The sequence below is a fragment of the Panthera pardus genome, unplaced genomic scaffold (assembly GCF_024362965.1).
Source record: "Panthera pardus isolate Hobbes unplaced genomic scaffold, ASM2436296v1 HiC_scaffold_13, whole genome shotgun sequence".
In the NCBI taxonomy this organism is placed as follows: domain Eukaryota; kingdom Metazoa; phylum Chordata; class Mammalia; order Carnivora; family Felidae; genus Panthera; species Panthera pardus.
The window spans coordinates 69,699,423-69,717,791 of NW_026526688.1; the positions used below are offsets into that span (position 1 = coordinate 69,699,423).

The 18,369-nt window shown below is 40.3% G+C and overlaps 1 protein-coding gene across 1 annotated transcript in view; it reads left to right on the forward strand.

Annotated features, from left to right (window-relative positions):
• The first annotated feature begins 315 nt into the window (after positions 1–315).
• GASK1B (golgi associated kinase 1B) overlaps positions 316–18,369 on the forward strand; it is a 48,283-nt gene continuing 30,229 nt past the window's right edge. The window contains exons 1-2 of the mRNA XM_019441148.2: positions 316–433; positions 1,168–2,306. Coding sequence (XP_019296693.1) covers positions 1,409–2,306 — 898 coding nt within the window. The 5' untranslated portion in view covers positions 316–433; positions 1,168–1,408. The remainder of the gene's footprint in view (positions 434–1,167; positions 2,307–18,369) is intronic.

Genomic DNA, 18,369 nt, shown 5'->3' on the forward strand with positions numbered 1-18,369 from the left:
CCGGCTGCTGCCAAGCAAACACTCCCAATCCCTTTTTAACTTAGGAGACTGACATTTCTGAGTCTGTTTCCAAACAGGACACTAGAGGGCTCCCAGAGGTTAAGAATAAGTGGAAAATTATTTGAATGAAAACTGCTTCTGTACGGCTTTTGTTGTTCCAGAATTTAAAATCAAAGTTTATTTTTTAAACTATTTAAAAAAAAAAAACTTAGGCATCTGAAAACTGGGATAGCAGCAGCCAGTTCACAAGTAACTGTTTTGCTTTGCAATCAGTAGTTTTCAAGGGAGCTTTTAAAGCTGAGCTGAAATATTTGAAATGTGGAACACTCTTGACCATGAAATATGTTCTACTTACATGCTTCAGCCTTTAAAAGTTCTTTGCATTACAGTCAGGGATTACATTCTTCCTGGAGCCAAGCATGGGGCCAGCTGTGTAAGTAAGGTTGCTTGTGAGTTCTTCTTTTTCATAATGTGAAAAAATAGAGCTAAAGATCCCTTTATTTTCTTTCAGCTGACTTTTGTGGGAAGAAAAGGAATGAAAAGCAGTCGGATTTGTGTTTTGTGTTTGTGTGTGTGTGTGTGTGTGTGCATGTGTGTGTGACTGAATCAATGTAACTTCTGTTAAGATATATGGATGTTTATGGTTTCATATTACAATAATTCCTAATGCAGGATGTTGAAACATACTCTGAAGAAAAAACTGTACCATCAGATTAAGATAATATGTTTCTGAAACTGAATGTTAATACTTGATGCTTCTGCCCAATTTGTAATGCAGGACTTTAAAAAGTAAACACGGGATGGCAATAGATTGTTTTTAAAAACTACCTATCACTTGCCTTAAATTATTTCTAAATGTCAAAAAGGAAAAGCCTGGGTTGGTCAAATGTCAATACATTTCTTTCAGAATCAAATTAAATGACTCCAGCTACAAGTTATAAAATATTCTTGCATTTTAGGGTTTTGTTTTCATTACTCTAAACTGAGTATCAAATCTATACATCTATCTTGTGTCTATTTGTTAAACTCTCTTTAAAAAAAAAACATTTCATGGTGGTGATATTTATGAAAGGAAAGGGTTACTTTTTTTTTTTCCTTTACTCTTGAAGAGGAACTGAACTCGTCTGAGATTGTGACTCAGTTAACTCTGTTTCCATTCATTCTCAGACACAAGCCACACTTCTCCTCGGGGAAGCTGATAGGAGTTTAAACGGTTTGTCGTGGCGAGCGTCGGAAACATTCCCAACTTCATCACCAACCCTTTACACTTCCACCTTTACTCTACCCACTGGAGACCACTTATATACCTAAGCAGAGGCGACAGCTGAATTCAGGAAACCATGCATCATGTCAGCAGGAACCAACTGCAGACTTTAAAGTCTGCTCAACATGTGGATGCAGCAGAGAAATGACCTGTCCAGACAAGCCAGGGCAACTCATAAACTGGTTCATCTGCTCCCTGTGCGTCCCGCGGGTGCGTAAACTCTGGAGCAGCCGGCGCCCAAGGACCCGGAGGAACCTCCTGCTGGGCACTGCCTGCGCCATCTACTTGGGCTTTCTGGTGAGCCAGGTGGGACGTGCCTCTCTCCAGCAAGGAAGGGCAGCAGAAAAGGGGCCGCACCGGGGTCGTGACACCGTCGAGGCGCCCTTCCCTGAGATACCCTTGGATGGTACCCTGGCCCCTCCAGAGTCCCAGGGCAATGGGACCACGCTGCAGCTCAACGTGGTGTACATTACCCTACGCTCCAAGCGCAGCAAGCCTGCCAATATCCGTGGCACAGTGAAACCCAAGCGCAGAAAGAAGTATGCAGTGGCATCTCCGGCCCTGGGGCAGGAGACTTTGGTTGGGCCATCCCTTCAGCCACAGGAAGCTGCAAGGGCAGCTGATGCTGAAGTGCAGGGAGGAAACCTGGGCAAGGTTGGGGAACGACCCTGGAGGTTGATACGGGGTTCAGGGGTGCAGGTTGGTGGCTCAGATTTTCAGCGGCCCGAGACCAGGGAGAGCAACATCAGGATCTACAGCGAGAGCGCCCCCTCGTGGCTGAGCAAAGAAGACATCCTCAGAATGCGCCTGTTGGCGGATGGTGCCGTGGCCGGTCTTCACCCAGTTTCCTCTAAGAGCGGAGCCCGCTTGCTGGTGCTGGAGGGGAGCGCCGCTGGCTCTGTGCCTGGCTGCGGCCCCAGCCCCTGTGGACTGCTCAAGCAGCCCTTGGACATGAGTGAGGTGTTCGCCTTCCACCTGGACAGGATCCTTGGGCTCAACAGGACCCTGCCGTCTGTGAGCAGGAAATCAGAGTTCATCCAAGGTAACAGCTTCACATGCTTCGTTATTTGCAGCTGTTGGGGATTCGGGTTGATTTTTCTCTTTTCCCTCACTCTCCTTTTCGAAATGATTTTCTCCACCCACGTTTCACATTTGGACAGCAGCAGCATGTCTTTCCATACGTTTGGCATTCTTTACTTTCCCAGCTTTGGGAGGATATGAGAGTTCCAGGGAAATGCTGTACTCAACATGCAAGAGTAAGCCCACACTGTGTAATCTTTGCTCTCCATTTCCCTCCCTGCACTTCCCAGTGGCTTATTAAATCTAATTAAAGCCAGTGGCAATTTGCATGATGAGAAGAGGAAGCGGGGTGGAGGCAAAGAACTTGCTGACAGTCAGGCATATTATTAGAGAGGTTACTATGGAAGTAAGTAGAATTTCATTCGTTAGGAGTTTTTAAAAGGAAAGGGGAAATGGGTTATCTTTCTTCAGCAGATGGAATCTTCTTAAAAGGCCCAGAGCCAGACCATGTTAGCTTCAACCCTTGGATTCTTTTACAGTGGATTTAACCTCCTTATTTTACAGAGAAAATGAAGCAAAAATAGGTAATTTGTTCAGTATATATGCTAACTAGCCCTACGGTTTCTTCAAGCCTGTGACTGCAATTTATTGAGCCCGATTTCTAAGACTCTCTCAGGTGACGGACGATTTGGCAGGTTCTGGGGATATGTAGCTAGTCACTTTAGTTTCAGGCAAAGGGGCTGATCTGTGGCCATGCTTATGCCATATAAAGGATATTCTCTGAATCCTGAGGCTGTTCCAGGCTTTGAATACCAAGTAGGGTGGGTCAGTGGCTCGTGTTTGCAAGCAGAATAATGCCAGAAATTGCCAGTATGAATCTAGGTTGGCCCAACAGGCTAAAAAGGAGCACAAAGGGATCATAAACTCAAAGAGTATTTTCTTGCTTTGTGTCATAAAATTTAGCATTTTATGGAGCCTGGACTGGAGTGGATTAAGATTCTTGGGAGTGGCCAAGAACTAAACTGCATTTCCAATGACTTTAGGATTATAATTTAGTCTTAAAACCAGTACTTCTTGAAGTACCAGTGATACACTTGGAAGTACTTGGAATTCCTTACTTATCCTGGTTCATGTCTAAGTGCTTCAGATTCACAGGTATGTTTCGATGTCTCCAGTTCACAAAATAGTCCATCATGATTGTGCTGATACAACTCAAACATTTAACAAAAGTTTGGTAAAAGCTAATTTTTATTGGGTGCTCGCTGTTGGCCATGCACTATAATAATTGATTCATACAATTCATACATGCCTTGACTGTATGTTTCTCACAACAGTGCTGTAAGGTAGATACCACTATTATTTACATTTAGTGGATATGAAAATTGAGACTTATTTAGCCAAAATAATCGGCCTCAACTTCCACAGCTAGTAAATGGCTAAGTTGAGTTTCAAACATAGACCCGGCAAACTGCACAACCTAAGCTCTAAACCACTGGGCTTAGGTGACTGTGTTACTTATTTTCCAAAGTGGAACACCCTGGAGTAAAAGAAGATATTAGTGGGCATTGAGATAATGGGTATATACCAAGTCTGTCTTGGGCAAAGCAACACATAGCATAGAGTGACGCTTATTATCCTATACTGTCATTCACTATCCTGTCATAAAAGCCCCTGTGTAGAGAAGGTGAATTCTTGAATAGATCCTGAGGCATAGTACCCCAATATGGCACTCCCCTGGGATGCTCTTGGATGAAAGTCCAAAGAATAAGATAGTGGGTAGGAACTTGGAGCTGTTACCAACCATGGGACCCAGAAATGTTACAGTATCTCTGTATGGCTCAGTTTCCTCAACTGTAAAGTGACAATAATACCTGCCTCATGAGGTTATTGTTAGTGAATCCATGAAAAATACGTGGAATGAGTGCTTGTCACACAGTAAACCTTCAATAAATATTGTCTATTTTTGTTACTACGCTATACACATGAGGTACCAAGCTCACTGAGTCACTCACATACCCTCCAGTCCTCACATAGATATCATTTCTTTATGTGACCTGAACAGGTCTAAAACCCTGGTTTCTTGATTGCTCAAACTTTTTCAAAACCAGGATTCCTTGAATATATTTCATTCTGTGCTCTGAATATCCAGCATTTTTGGGAATAAAGAGTGCAGTTGCATTCGATTTGAAGGAGAGGTTTATAATCCCAATATATCCTAGCATTCTTCTCTTGTTTCAGAAGTAAGTAGTGATGGAAAGAAACCAATGAGGTTGTATTGATATGACTCTCCATGTGATGAGTTAAATACCTAAGATTATATCTCAAACAATACTATATCTTTCTTTGTTTTTTCACTTCTCCTATGTAGTTATTTAATTTTGTTTTGATTTGTTATTGATTTTACATCAAGCCAATTTCCTCGGGAGTCTATGAGATGATTTAAATATAGTTATGAACACTCTACACAATATAATTCTTATGTAGGCTATTACATTGATATAAAGTACATAAATAGTTCAGTTCTGCTCATGGTAGGAGATGTATGTGGACAGTCTTAGCTTCTTGGTATCTCTCTCTCCATCCACCAATTTCTAGGCTTTTCCTGACATGTCTTCCCTTTCTTGATTTCCACAGAAGTGTGTACTTTCCTCTGGGAGCCTCTTATTCTTCTTTCGGTCCAAGCTTAGATTTGTTTCAGCCTCCCTGTCTACATAAGGAGGTGATAGATTTTATCTAGTTACCCACGACCTATTTCTGCTTCATTCTGTATCATCTCTTTGCATTTTGGTTGTTCATTCAATCATCTTTTTTTCCCACTAGGTCTGTAGATGTGTGAAGGCAGAGATATTTCCTGTCTTTGTTTTATCATTTCTAGATTCTAGTGGGGAGTCTGGCCCATAGTAGGTGTTCACTAAATATTTTTGAATGAATGCAGGGATATAGTCTGAGCCTGTTCCACTGACTCCTAACAGTAAACCTGTATTTGCTTCCATCTTCCCATACTGAGGACAAGTACTAACATTTTTAGCCCTAAACATTTGTTTTAGTACTAACAATTTTAGGCCTAGATTTCTCCTGGAGGATCTTACAAAGAGCTCATCCTAGAGGTAGTGGGAAATGTCCTTGGCAGTCTCTGTATTATGCAAATAATAAGGTTGATAGAGCTTGTTCTTATGAGGACCATCAATATAGTCTGCTGGCCTCACACTATAGTTATTCGATAATGTGTTTTCTGTAGGAGGAAGTGTTGGATTTAGTTTAGGTATGTATTTCTCTGATGATCTGGCTTGGTCTAAAATAGATATTTTAATATCTGGGAGAGTGAGTAGTCAGAAAATCCTGTAAGTAATCCTGTCCTAAGCGTTGTTTCTGTTCTGACTTTTGATTAATGTTTGTGAAAATAAATTCATGCTCAGTACCGTTGTAAACTCTGGGTCTAGAGTTCTTTCTTGTCTAGCAAGAAAGCGGGACACAGGATTAAAATTCGAGAGATGGCTAATGTCCGGGAAAAGACAAGAGCCCCGATTGAGGGTCCTTGTTCCATTTTTATTAGGATCAGAAGGCTTACAAACATGGTGATGCACGTGCACAAAGAGACAATGAAACTGTGAACAGTAACTCATGGACGTGAAGGAAAGGGGGTTTTGAAGATATGTGGGGTTAGGGGTTTGCGTTAATATGAAACAAAATCCTGGTTCCAGGGGAAGGTTGTTTACAGCAGACTTAGGCACTATGTCTGTTAACCTAAACTGGTCTAGGGGACAAGAAAGACAGAGCATACAACCTCAGGGTCAACAAGGCACCTTTCTTTTGCTAATTATCTCTGTTCTGGGCAACCTTGCCCCACAGCCGGTCTATAGCCCTATTTACCTGTTTACCTAATTTGGTTCTTCCTTCCTGTGAAAGCAGCTTTCTGCCATTGTACTAAACTGGGGGGCGTTTCCGCCCTGAATACCTAATCTTGTTTACCTCATATACCTTCATATTGGGGCCTTTGCCCTGCCCTCTCTATACCTATTTACCTAATCTTATTTACCCACACTTGGGTGTGAGCATACTATAGCTTTCTGATTCTTTATGCCTTGTTAATAACCCATCAGTGCAGGCCCAGGGAATTCCTGACCTTATGGGAATAAAAACCAAGAACATACCACAGTACCAAGAACATAGCTAGTATGTACTGTGAATCAAATATAGATATTTGGCTTATCTAAGTAAATCTTTCCAAAAAACCTGTGCAGTAGAAGTTTTTTAACCTTCACTTTAAGTTGATAAAAGATAAGGGACGCCTGGGTGGCTCAGTCAGTTGAACGTCTGACTTCGGCTCAGGTCATGGTCTCACGGTTTGTGAGTTTGAGCCCCATGTCAGGCTCTGTGCTGACAGCTCGAAGCCTGGAGCCTGCTTCAGATTCTGGTCTCCCTCTCTCTCTGCCCCTCCCCTGTTCACACTCTGTCTCTCTCTCTCTCTCAAAAATAAACATTAAAAAAAAAATTAAAAAAAAAAAAAGATAGAAGAAGATTGCTCTCGGTCACACAATGAGTTGGATATCCAGAAAGAACTTCCTTGTCTTTCCTACTTTCATCAATCTGCTTCCTTCAACAAATCCATTAAGGGCCCTTAAGGAGGTCGTCTCCCTCCATCACCACAACATGTTAGTGCCACAACATGTTAGTGTATCTGGTTGTTTAATATAGTGAAATAGATGGCTTACACAGTGATGCACCAGTACAGGCTATGAGAGCCTCTTTTTCTCTCAAGGAGTCAACTACCCTAACCACAGCAAAAGTAATGTTGAGGTTAGGATATACTAGGCACCATTTTAGGTACTGTGCATGAGTTATCTCATTAAATCCTCATAAAAATTTTACAAGGCGAGTACTCCATGAAAAACGTTTTGTAGACACGGTGGTGGAGGCCCAGAGTAATTACGAACTTTGCTCGAAGTCATGTAAATTGCCTGTATGTAAAAAGGATACGTGAGATGCAAGAAGAGATGTAAAAGAGAATCAAATGCTATGATTAAATGATCTACCTGCCCCCAGCCTCTCAGATTGATCTTTCCGTTGATTCAGTCCAAAGACGAAAGGTCTCCGTTATAAAGCTTGTCTTCAGGTTTTGTTTGTTTCTTAATTACTAAAACTGTTGTGGGTGATCCTTTCAGCACAGAGCCATTAGCTCAGGCTAGCTTGGGACAGGCCCTTGATTGTATAATTTGATGACTTCTATGTGATTCTCCTTGAATACAAAAAATATGTATGTGAAATTAGTGGACTCGCTGACCTTGTACTGTATGCCAACCAGTTTTTGACAGATGCTACTCCAAAGATAACCCAGAAAAGAGGACGGGTGTACTTGAGGAAAGGCAAGGTTGTAATTAGGTAGGGAGTGCCAGTGGTGTACCATGCTACAAAATCTAGCAATTATCACTGGAGCAGATGCCTATCCTGGGCCTATCTATGTGGGAAATGCACAGTTGAATCGGAATATAACATCAAAGGGCTGTTTTTAAAAAATCATTTTCTGAAATAATAACACCTTCTTCAATTGTGAATTTATAATGAGTCTAGTGTTATGCATCACACCATTCCTGTACTGCATTTGGCGTCTTATGTCTATTGTATCACTTAACCATTATATAAAGCAGATACTACTGATACTTTAAATATGGGAATCCTGAAATTCGGCAAGATTTCTGAAACTTGTCCAAGGACACATAGCTAATGAGCAATGGAACTAGAATTTGTAACCATTCTGTCTGATACTAAAGCCTCCTCAAGTTGATTCTCTTAACCCATATTGCCTCTCAGATATAACTTGGTATAATTATAGGATAGTGGCAAAAATGGGCAAATTTTAGCATGGTGATTTCTAATTTGCCACTACACCAACATGTCTACTTAATTTCTTTCTTCAATTCAACAATTTAACATTGATGATACTTTTATGCAAGAAAAGTAGGACATATCACTCTGAACATTGCTGCAAGCTTTTTGTTTTTTATCTTTTTTTAATGCAAACCAATGCTTACCAGATTTTCTTGTTTTACCATAAATGATCATATAGATGCAAACGTGACTGAACGTAGTAGTGTATTTTCTGCCAAACTATTGCGAAAGTCTTAAATCATTTCAAAGGTCACCAGATACTATACGGTGCCGATACATTTAATTTTTTTTAACAAAATATTCTAAAATGTTTACCTAAGATTAGAAAAGCAGACTGCATTCATATAAAAGTCAAGAGCGTAAGAAGATCCAGCACCCCTCTGTGATCTTCGATTTAGCAGCTTTGCCCAAACTTCCCTAGCGGTCTGCACAGTAATGTGAATGAATCCCAAGGGACACCATTTTGGTAGCATTTAAGCATTATACTATTTTTCATGCCCAGCATGGAAGATGCATTATGTATGCTTTATTTTTAGAATGCTGTCTTATTGCCACAGAGCTGTCATACCGAATTAAGGTAGCCTGGTTCCAGGAATTCTGTATGTCAAGGCTGCTTAGATGACAAACTGTAGGCACCCCACCAACTTCCATATGAATTCATTGTAGATCCCTAGTTGCTCACTGTTTCCCAACTTGCATTGCCTCATTTTATTATAAAGTAGGAGAAATCCAGTGTGTATTTTCCACTCTCTTTTTGAGTCCGTGTGCACAGCACTGTACGTGCTGAGTGATGGGGCAGTTGCCAGAGCGGGGGGACAGCACCTGCACATTTCATGTGGTTTTAGGGTCTCAGGTAAGGACAGAAGCATTGTGTAGGGAGTAATGAGCATAATATAGCTGTCCCTACAACCTGGAAACACATGGACTCTAAATCCTAAAAATCTTGGACGTATGTACCAACTTTCTTAAAATATTTATTTGGGAGTGTAGGAATCACGTTTTGTTGTTAAAAATCTGGATGGAAAAGATTGTGTTCTTTATCAGAAAAGCCCTAAGGTTTTATCTTTAGCAATCAAATTGAGCTGGTCAGCTTAATACTTTAATTCCCTGGCGAACACAAGTTTGCTGGCATCCCCTCCAAGCAGCACTCTGTTCCAATGTCCTCTTGTTTGCTCACTACATACCTTCATAGACAAGCGAGGGGACCTGGTAACCTTGTCTGCCAGGCCTCTGCACCTTGTCCCTTGATCCCACACATGGCTGCGATAGAAAGGACATGACTAGTTACCACAGCATAAAACATGCACGTGCCTCAGTCCCATGCAATCTGCTCACATTCATCTTTTCTCCTTTTAAGAAATACATTACTGAGCACCTACTCTGTGCCAGCTGCTCTTCTAGTCATTGGGGGCCACATCAGTGAACACAAAAGTCAAGAATCTTTGTGGGGCTGACACCAGTGGCCTGTGTGAGAATTCGGGGGCCCGAATCTTTTGCCACTGATTTCAGGATCCACTCAGAACCTTCGGGATCCGCTCAGAAGCTGCCTGAGCTCAAGGTTATGATCTTTCCATTAGTACTAAATCTGTTTCCATCTTTAGATTGGTCTATGGACCACACGGGTGCAGAAGGACTAGACGGCCTCATTCTGATTTCAGTGAATGGACAAATATTGCAGTCATATTCAGTCGTAATTGATAGCATTTACTGTCTATGTGTGAAGCACTGTTCTAAACATGGGGAAGAAGCTGTGAGCTCTCTAATTCAAATAGCTTTGTAGTTAAGGGTGTGGATTGTCATATTAGTTTCCTAGGGCTGCCGTCACAAAATACCACAGGCGGGGTGGCTTAAACAACATACATTTATTTTCTCACAGTTCTGGAGGCTGGTAATCTAAGATCAAGGTGTCCATAGGTTTGCTTTCTTCTGAGACTTCTCTCCTTGGCTTGCAGATGGCCACCTTATCTTGTTCCTCTCACATGGCTTTTCCTTTGTGTGTGCCCATCGCTGGTGTCTCTTTGAATTCTAATATTTTCTTAAAAATTTTTTTTTAACGTTTATTTATTTTTGAGACAGAGAGAGACAGAGCATGAATGGGGGAGGGTCAGAGAGAGGGAGACATAGAATCTGAAACAGGCTTCAGGCTCCGAGCTGTCAGCACAGAGCCCGACGCGGGGCTCGAACTCACGGACCACAAGATCTTGACCTGAGCCGAAGTCGGCCGCCCAACTGACTGAGCCACCCAGGTGCCCCTCCAATATTTTCTTATAACAATACCAGTCATTTTGGATGAGGGTCTACCATATGGCCTCACTTTAACTTAACTACCTCTTTTTAAAAATATTTTTAAAATGTTTTATTTACTTTTGAGAGAGAGAGGGTGAGGGCAAGGGGCAGAGAAAGAGGGAGACAGAATCTGAAGCAGGCTCTGCACTGACAGCAGAGAGCCCAATGGGGGGCTCAAACTCATGAACCACAAGATCATGACCTGAGCTAAAGTTGGATGCTTAACTGACTGAGCCACCCAGGCACTGTTTAAGTACCTCTGTAAAGGCCTTATCTCCAGATACAATCACATTTTGAGGTACTGAGAGCTTCAACATATAAGTTTGGAGGAACACAATTCAGTTCATAATAACTAGCAATCTAGACTTCTAGTTTGAATCCTGATTCTATACCAGTTGTGAATCAAGCCTGGGATAAATTAACTTAATCACTGTGAGCCTTGTTTCTTCATTAGTATAATAAGGATGATGAGAGTAAAAATAATGATGATGACAGTGCTTAGCTCATGAAGTTGTGCAAATGAAGTGAGTTGATATGTAAAAAAATATTTCTAAAAGTGCCTAACACATCATAAGGCTCAGTACATGTTACCTTTTCTTTTCATCCAGGTTTAAAGCTGATTTAGCCCTTTGTGACGCGTTTGCTTAGATTTTCTTAATTTGTTTATCTGGATTAATGTTTACTTGAGCTAAGTAAACAGGCACCTAACATGGTCATTTAAAGAAAGTGCTTGGAGTTGATAGTGGATTGTAACAATATCTACCATGCGGGGAACACTGAACACTTTACATTTATTATGTCACTGAATTTCGCAATGGCCCCATGCATCAGATATTACTAGACAGATTTTCTGTGGAAAAAATGAGGCTCCGAATATAACACATGTCCTCCAGAGGTCCACAGGTCATGTGTAGTGGGGTTGGAGGAACCCCATAACCTTGTTCTTCATCACTGTACTATACTATCTCCCATAAGTCCTTCATATCATGTGTTAGTCTCCAGGGTGGTAGCCTGGGGCTTTCCCAGTTAATCACATATTGGGATTGTAACCTGCTTTTTCCCACTGTCCCGCAGTCTGACTCCTGAATGTAGCCACGATGCCTTAACTATTCCCCTTCTTATGACAGTGATCTGGGGTCAGGAGGAGAGAGGCTGGTGGGTCTTTCCACCACCCCATTTTTATTATTCCAGTGACTCACAGGATTATGGAAACATGGAGTGACTATTGAGCACAAGCTGAATAGAACCTGGTCATGGAAATCTCTGCATATCCTCACCTCCGTTTCTCAAGTTTCTCTCTAATCTTTCTTAACTCATTTAGAGTGAGGACAATGAAATCACTGTTTACTGCAAGGGTATCGCGCCAACCAAACTTCGATTCTGAGACAATTGACTATTCCTTGGATCTTCAGAGCTATAGATAAAACTTGAGGGATTCTGAAAAATTCATTCGTTCATTCACTAACATTTTTTGAATGCTTGCTTTCATGCAGACATCATGTCAAGAGATGGAGGTCCAAAAGTGATTAAGAAATACTCCCTGTTCTCACAGAGCTCTCAGCTTGGAAGGTAGCAACAGCTAAGCAGATGTATCATATAAAATGGGTATAATAAGACTGCAGTGGAGATATTTTTAGGAGAACTTGCAGGCATAGAGAGGGAAAATTTAGCCCAGAATGTGTGCATAGGGTGGTGGGTGGAGCATTGTAAAAACTTTCCAGAGAGCTAATGTCAGAACTGGATCTTAAGTCGCTGTGGGTGGAGTGAGAGATGGGGTGGGTGTTGGAAGGGTAGAGAGAATAGAGGTGTGGAAAACTTGTGAAGGCAGAGGTGCTTAGGAAACTGCAGAGTTAATAAGGAGACTAGGGTTTGGGAGGGTTGTAGGTGGGGATGAAGTAAGATAAAGCTGTGGTCTGTGGAGAGTGGCTGGGTTTTATGTCATGTAAGGACATGGACTTTATCTTGCAGATAATGGGGAATCATTGAAGGGTTTGAAGAAGAGGAGTGATATGATGAGTTTTGCATTGTAGGAAGGTCACCCTGGGCAGGAATTCATGGCTCTTTTATCTACATTAATAAACACTACCTTATTATCTACATTAATAAATTGCCCAGGACTGGGTCACCCTAATGTGACCAGGACTTTGTTCACAAAATATGATTGTTGGTGGAGCCTGGCTCCATCATCACCCCCACCCCCCTTGGAAGTCACATTTGATTTCTGTTTTCTAAATGGAATATCGAGATAGGAATTTTCTGGGAGTTTTCATTTATACAGTGGCAGTCCAGAGCAGACCTAGAAAGCAGAAGTTCCTGTCCATTAGTCTGTTCAGAACAGAGAAGGACACTTTGTTTTTAAAGCAGAGCTGATGATTTAGATTATTTAAGCAGTTTGTGATGGAGGAAGTCACAAGACATTCTCCTTTCCTGCTTCCTCAGCTTCACACTTAGCTAACTCTTGAGGAAATATGGAGATTATTTTAACTCAGTCCAATGTAGAGAAAACAACTTATAAAGTGAAAAACAGTTATATAAGTAAATAAATACTTTTTTGGTTGTTTGAATAAAAGTGTTACAAATCACCCAGAAATCTGTTTCTGGTACAAGTCCCCGTAATCAGGATTTGGTTGGCTATAGAGAACCTATACATAGGTTTTATACCTATGTATGTACCTATGCATAGGTTTTATGATTTAAAAAAAAAAAAGAGAGAGGCAGAAGAATTCTGCCTTTCTTCTGCCTCTCTTTTTTTTTTAATCATAAAAACCTAACCTAAGTTTGGTTCTTTTAAATATTTGACCGTGCTGTATTTTTCAGTATATCATTAGACTCTCACCCACCCCTGAGATAGATTTGGAAGGTACTCTTCTCAGACCTTGGGGAACTCGGTGCCTCAGTCAAGCTGACCGAAGGACCTCGCTCACGTCCTGTGGAGACCAGTGATAAGTCAGGGATAGAATCAACATTTGTGATTTCTTTTTCTACCACACCTCGTATTCTCAGCTCCTTTTCAGCTAAATCTCTTCCCCTATTAATTGTGACATTTCAGCACACAGCCATTCTAGGGTACAGCCTTTCTTCATTTCTTAACTTTGCACTGAAAGCTCAGTCTTTATGTTAGTCCTTCACTCGTTCCCTTCAAACACTCATTCAACTGGCAGATATTTTTGTTTGGTTGTCATTTGTGTGCACACTTGTCTTTCTCCACTAAACTCTAAACTGTCTGAGGCCTGGGCCTTGCCTGACCTGGGGACCTTGCGAGTCCTCCGTGTTTGCTCTGCCTCGCTGAATCCTTTCTGTCTGAAACCCGTGAACTAATAGGTCTATTTGAGGACAATTGAGGGACCATTGTAAAAATTTGTGTTTTGAATAAGTAAATTAACAACATTTGAAACCCTGAGCAGAAGGACTCATCAAGTCCTCCAAATTTCCTCCTTGCTCAAGGCTGTCCCAGAATCTTGTGTTCCTGGTTTATCCTCCCTCACATTCACTGACTTGTTCACATTGACCAACTCTAAGCCAAGAGATCTTACCTGCTTTTTCCCTTCAGCCTAATATTTTTAATTGCCAAAACCCTACTGGGATAGTCACTGAAAAAAAATTAGAGCAGCCAGTACTTAAGGGATCATTAACAACTAGTTGTTACACCTGCTACATCATCATTGGCATTACACCAGCACCAACAGTTGCTTTTAGCAATTGGAGATCCAAGGCATTGAGGTTTGTCTTCAATGCGTTGTGGATAGTTGTGGTGGAATGGGGCAGAATTCATTTCCTATAACAAAGATGAGTCTCAAGTTTTGATAGGCCTTTGTTTTCTTTGATAGGTTTTGTAGTCATTTTTAATGATGGACTCTGAACCTGAATTGCTACTTCCCTTTTTGTCTTGTTCGCGGGGAGCCTTGGAGCAGTCTTGGAACTTGGCCCATATGGTAGAAAGGGTTTTTGATTTCAGAACTCGGGACATCTTTACTAATTTTTGCCCGGGGAGAAATGCAGACAGACACTCACAACTTGACCCAGCGTGCTTAGCATTCACCTTTAGTTCAACAAAACTAGGCAGTCAATGTTCCAAGTGGAGGGCATTTCATAAATCCAGGCAAAGGAGATTGTATATAGCACATTCTTAGTGAATTTTCATGTTCATCTTTTCAGAAGAATGTCTTCTTTGTCTTTCGAATAAAGAATGACTTGGGAGAACACCAGCAGTAGAGGAGATATTCAGATTTTGGGGAAAAAATAAGTTTTCTGGCAAGTCTCATTTTTAAGGCAGCTGTATAACCTTTAATTCACATGAACACCCACATATCTTTGAAAACCTGCTTTCTCACCACTCTGACAGTTAAAATTTTATCTCTTCACTGTTAAGATTTCTCTAGAGAGTACAGTACTGCATCATTTTGACAAACCTGAATGTGAAGAGATGAATGTCCCTCATCTCTGAAACACTTCAGGGTAAGTTGCTTTAACCAGTTTCCTGTTTTCAGAGGCTATTTTTCTGTCATTCCTTTGGATCTATCAAAGTTCATTTAATTCTTTTAACAGCCATATTTTATAAAAAGTGGAATTCTTTTCACAGTAGTACTTATAGCCCTGAGATCTGGAGCCGTACTGACTACTGTTATCTCAAGGGCCATATGCACAGAGACTCAGCAAGAAGACCAGTGTGTGGATGGGACCCACCCCACCCACGCTCAGCCTGAGAGGTACTACTCATCCTACTTTCTTCTTGCTTTCTAGAAATCCCCCTTGCCTGAGGTGCATGGATTTCCAGCAGAGCAGGATGGAATGTTTTTATGTTATAGTCAGTACTCAAAATATTTTGCTGAGGGGACGTGAATGGATGTGGAGAAAAACCCGGAATACTAATTGAAAATGAATTATTCCTATCAGCTTAAAGCTCCCTTTGGAAGATCGAGAACAGCTTTTAAAATAATAGTTTAGAAAATGTATCATTCACACAATTCGATGTGCTAAAGTAGAGAAATGGTAAATGAAATACAGTACGCTCATAGACTAGATCAGGGGCTGATTCACTGCAGTCTGTGGGCCAAAGCTGGCCCCTCGCCTGTTTTGAATGCCCTGTGAGCTACAAATGCTTTCTCCAGTTTTAAATGGTTGAAAAAAATCAAAAGAATAATAACATTTCTATGACACTTGAAAATTCTATGAAACGCAAATTTCAATGTCAATAATAAAGCTTTATTGGAACACAGTCACATCCATCTGCTGATATATTGTTTTTGAGTGCTTTTGTGCTATAGCAGAGTTGAACACTTGCTGGGGGAATAGTTGTGAGGGAGACTGGATGGCTGTCAAAGCCTAAAATACTTTACTATCTACCTTTGACAGTTTGTTGACCACTGGGCTAGATTATTGTATGGCAGTTAAAGTGATGCTACTTAAAAATATTTAATTATAAGAGAAACTCTTGTGGTAAAATATTTAGTAAAACAATTGTGACACACTGTATATACAAGACAGTCCCAAATGTTTATTTTCTTTGCCTGTTTGCCTCTTTCTCCTGGTGGAAATGTAAACCCTAAGAAAATAAATAGAAATGGGCATTTATTTATTAATTTTCTTATTTGGAGTTTCTGGAACAATGCTTGGCATACAGTAGATACTCAAAAAACAAAGGCAGCCGAAGACTGATGAACTGTGCAATTGCATAATGTATATGTGTAATAACATGTGTAATAATAATAATAGTTACAGCAAAAGCTTTCTGGGATGTGCATATATGTTAGGCATCAGGTTGAGGACTTTAAATGCATCCTAAAAGCCAGTTTTAGAAGGTGTGTTATCGCCACCCCCCAACCCCCCTTTTTTTCAGAGGATAAAAGCAAGGCTTAGAGAGGTTGCTTAACTTGTCTAATGTTACAAAGCTAAGAAGTAATGTGACCAGAATTCAAAAGATCTTTTGGATTCCAGAGTCTAGGCTCTGATCATAAGCTATACTTCTTAAATTTCTAAAAACAATTTCCAGTTTTTTAGGTGAAAAGAAAGGGATGGGGAAAATACCAGAGGTCAGTATATAAATAATATAACCAATTACTGGGACAGAAGATTATAGATGATTTTTGTTTTCTTAGCCTTACATTTTGATGTTTTCCCACATTTCCTGAAATGAGTAGATTTGCTTTTAATTGCTTTAAAAATAAGAAACAAATGTTTCTAAGGGAAAGGAAAACAGCCCAGAAGGTTAACTGTTCCAATTGTTTATGTAGATCATTTCCGTGTTTCTCTGAGGGCCTCCTGTGACTTGTTGAGGAACCTGCTGGCCTGTCTCCTGTATTGATTTGTGTTGTTGAGCTTCAGTATTAGGTTTCAACTCCCTTTGAGTACTTCCTAGCCCTCAGAATCTAAAGTGCTATCTGTGTATAACTTTTATCTAAAGACACTGATGGCTAGAACTTCTTGGTGTTTATATTTAGAAATCTAAAGTACATGTGTCTTTGAAAGCTGTGTTGTGTCTTCCACCCATATTTGATTACACTGGTCTCTACATGTCTCCCACTGCACGATGGACTGCTTTTATGTGAATTTTATTACTATGATTTTTTACATTGATGCAGTATTTGGGGTACACTCATTTAAAATTATATTTATCTTCTATCTAAGAAGACAGTTGGGTCCCAGCAGCCCCCAAATCATTTAGGAAAGTCAAAGGAAATAAAAAGGGGAGATTGATGTTACAGATGAAGTTCCTTAGTTTGGATCTATGTTGTTTATTTATTTTTTTTTAAATTGTGTGTCAATGACTGTTACATAATTTCCAAAATCTAAAGGACTTCTTACATACCCAGGTCTAAACTAAATTGCCAGGCTAAATGGAGGAAGAGTTTTTTTTTTGAGCTAAACTGGAATGCAGGTTATCAGAATGATTAAGTGAATGCCACTAACATTACTGAGGTCACTGTAATAGCAAATTCAAGAGAGGTTGTAGAAGATGATGGTTTCCTGTAGTAAAGACCACACAGACATAGGAACTCCACAAGAAGGCAAACAAGCTAGATGGTAAAACAAATGCCTTTAACAAAAAGGAATACAGTTATAGATTGAGTATCTCTCAGGTTATGTGAAAGGGCTTTTAAAAATTCCTGTGATGTGTCTTAGACATTCCAGTCATAATTTGAGAGGCCTCTCTTGTCCAGGCCTGTTAAGAATGAGTTAAGTGGGCTTTTCTAGCACTTTGTGACTTATTTATTTTTTTTCCCAAGAGCATCATTCTGATTTTTAAGTGATAAGCAAAATCACTTAACATCATCTCTCAGTGACTTTACTTGGCAGAAATGGGGGCTTGAAAGCGATGTTATTGGTTTTAAGCTTGAAATGTCATTTAATGGACCCTTCATGGTCTTTTACATTTATGATGACTTCACTCAGGCTCATCATTCTTTATATAGTTTAGCAGTGGAATTTCTAAACTATCAAGAGTGAGACAAAAGCAATTAGGGTGACAGATTTTTTTGAAAACATCATCTATACAGATGCAGTTGAAGAAATGACATTTGCTTAAAAGCACTTTGTGAGGTTATGTGTGAATAAACGTCCATTATGAAGAGTGCTGTTTCCATCAGAAAAGAAAAAAATTTCCATCTTGCTCCTTTTTTGTGTCTTTGGAGAATATAGTGACTGATGTGAACCAAACAATTTCACTTTTAAATTTGCGACTTCTAAAAATTCTTTTTCTGTGGCCTCAGAAAATCAGACAGTTGTTATTACAAATAGCAGCTCCACTCAGACATTGAATAGACAATTATAAATGCCTGGCTTCTTTCCTTTTTCGTGGTAGCTGGCTTTTAGATGTGGAGTAAAACCACATTAACCAGAGGACGTTGTTATTGGTGATTAGTGGCTTATTGCTGGGCCACATCTTTAAAGCGTCTTGTTTCAAAAAGCTTTCCTTT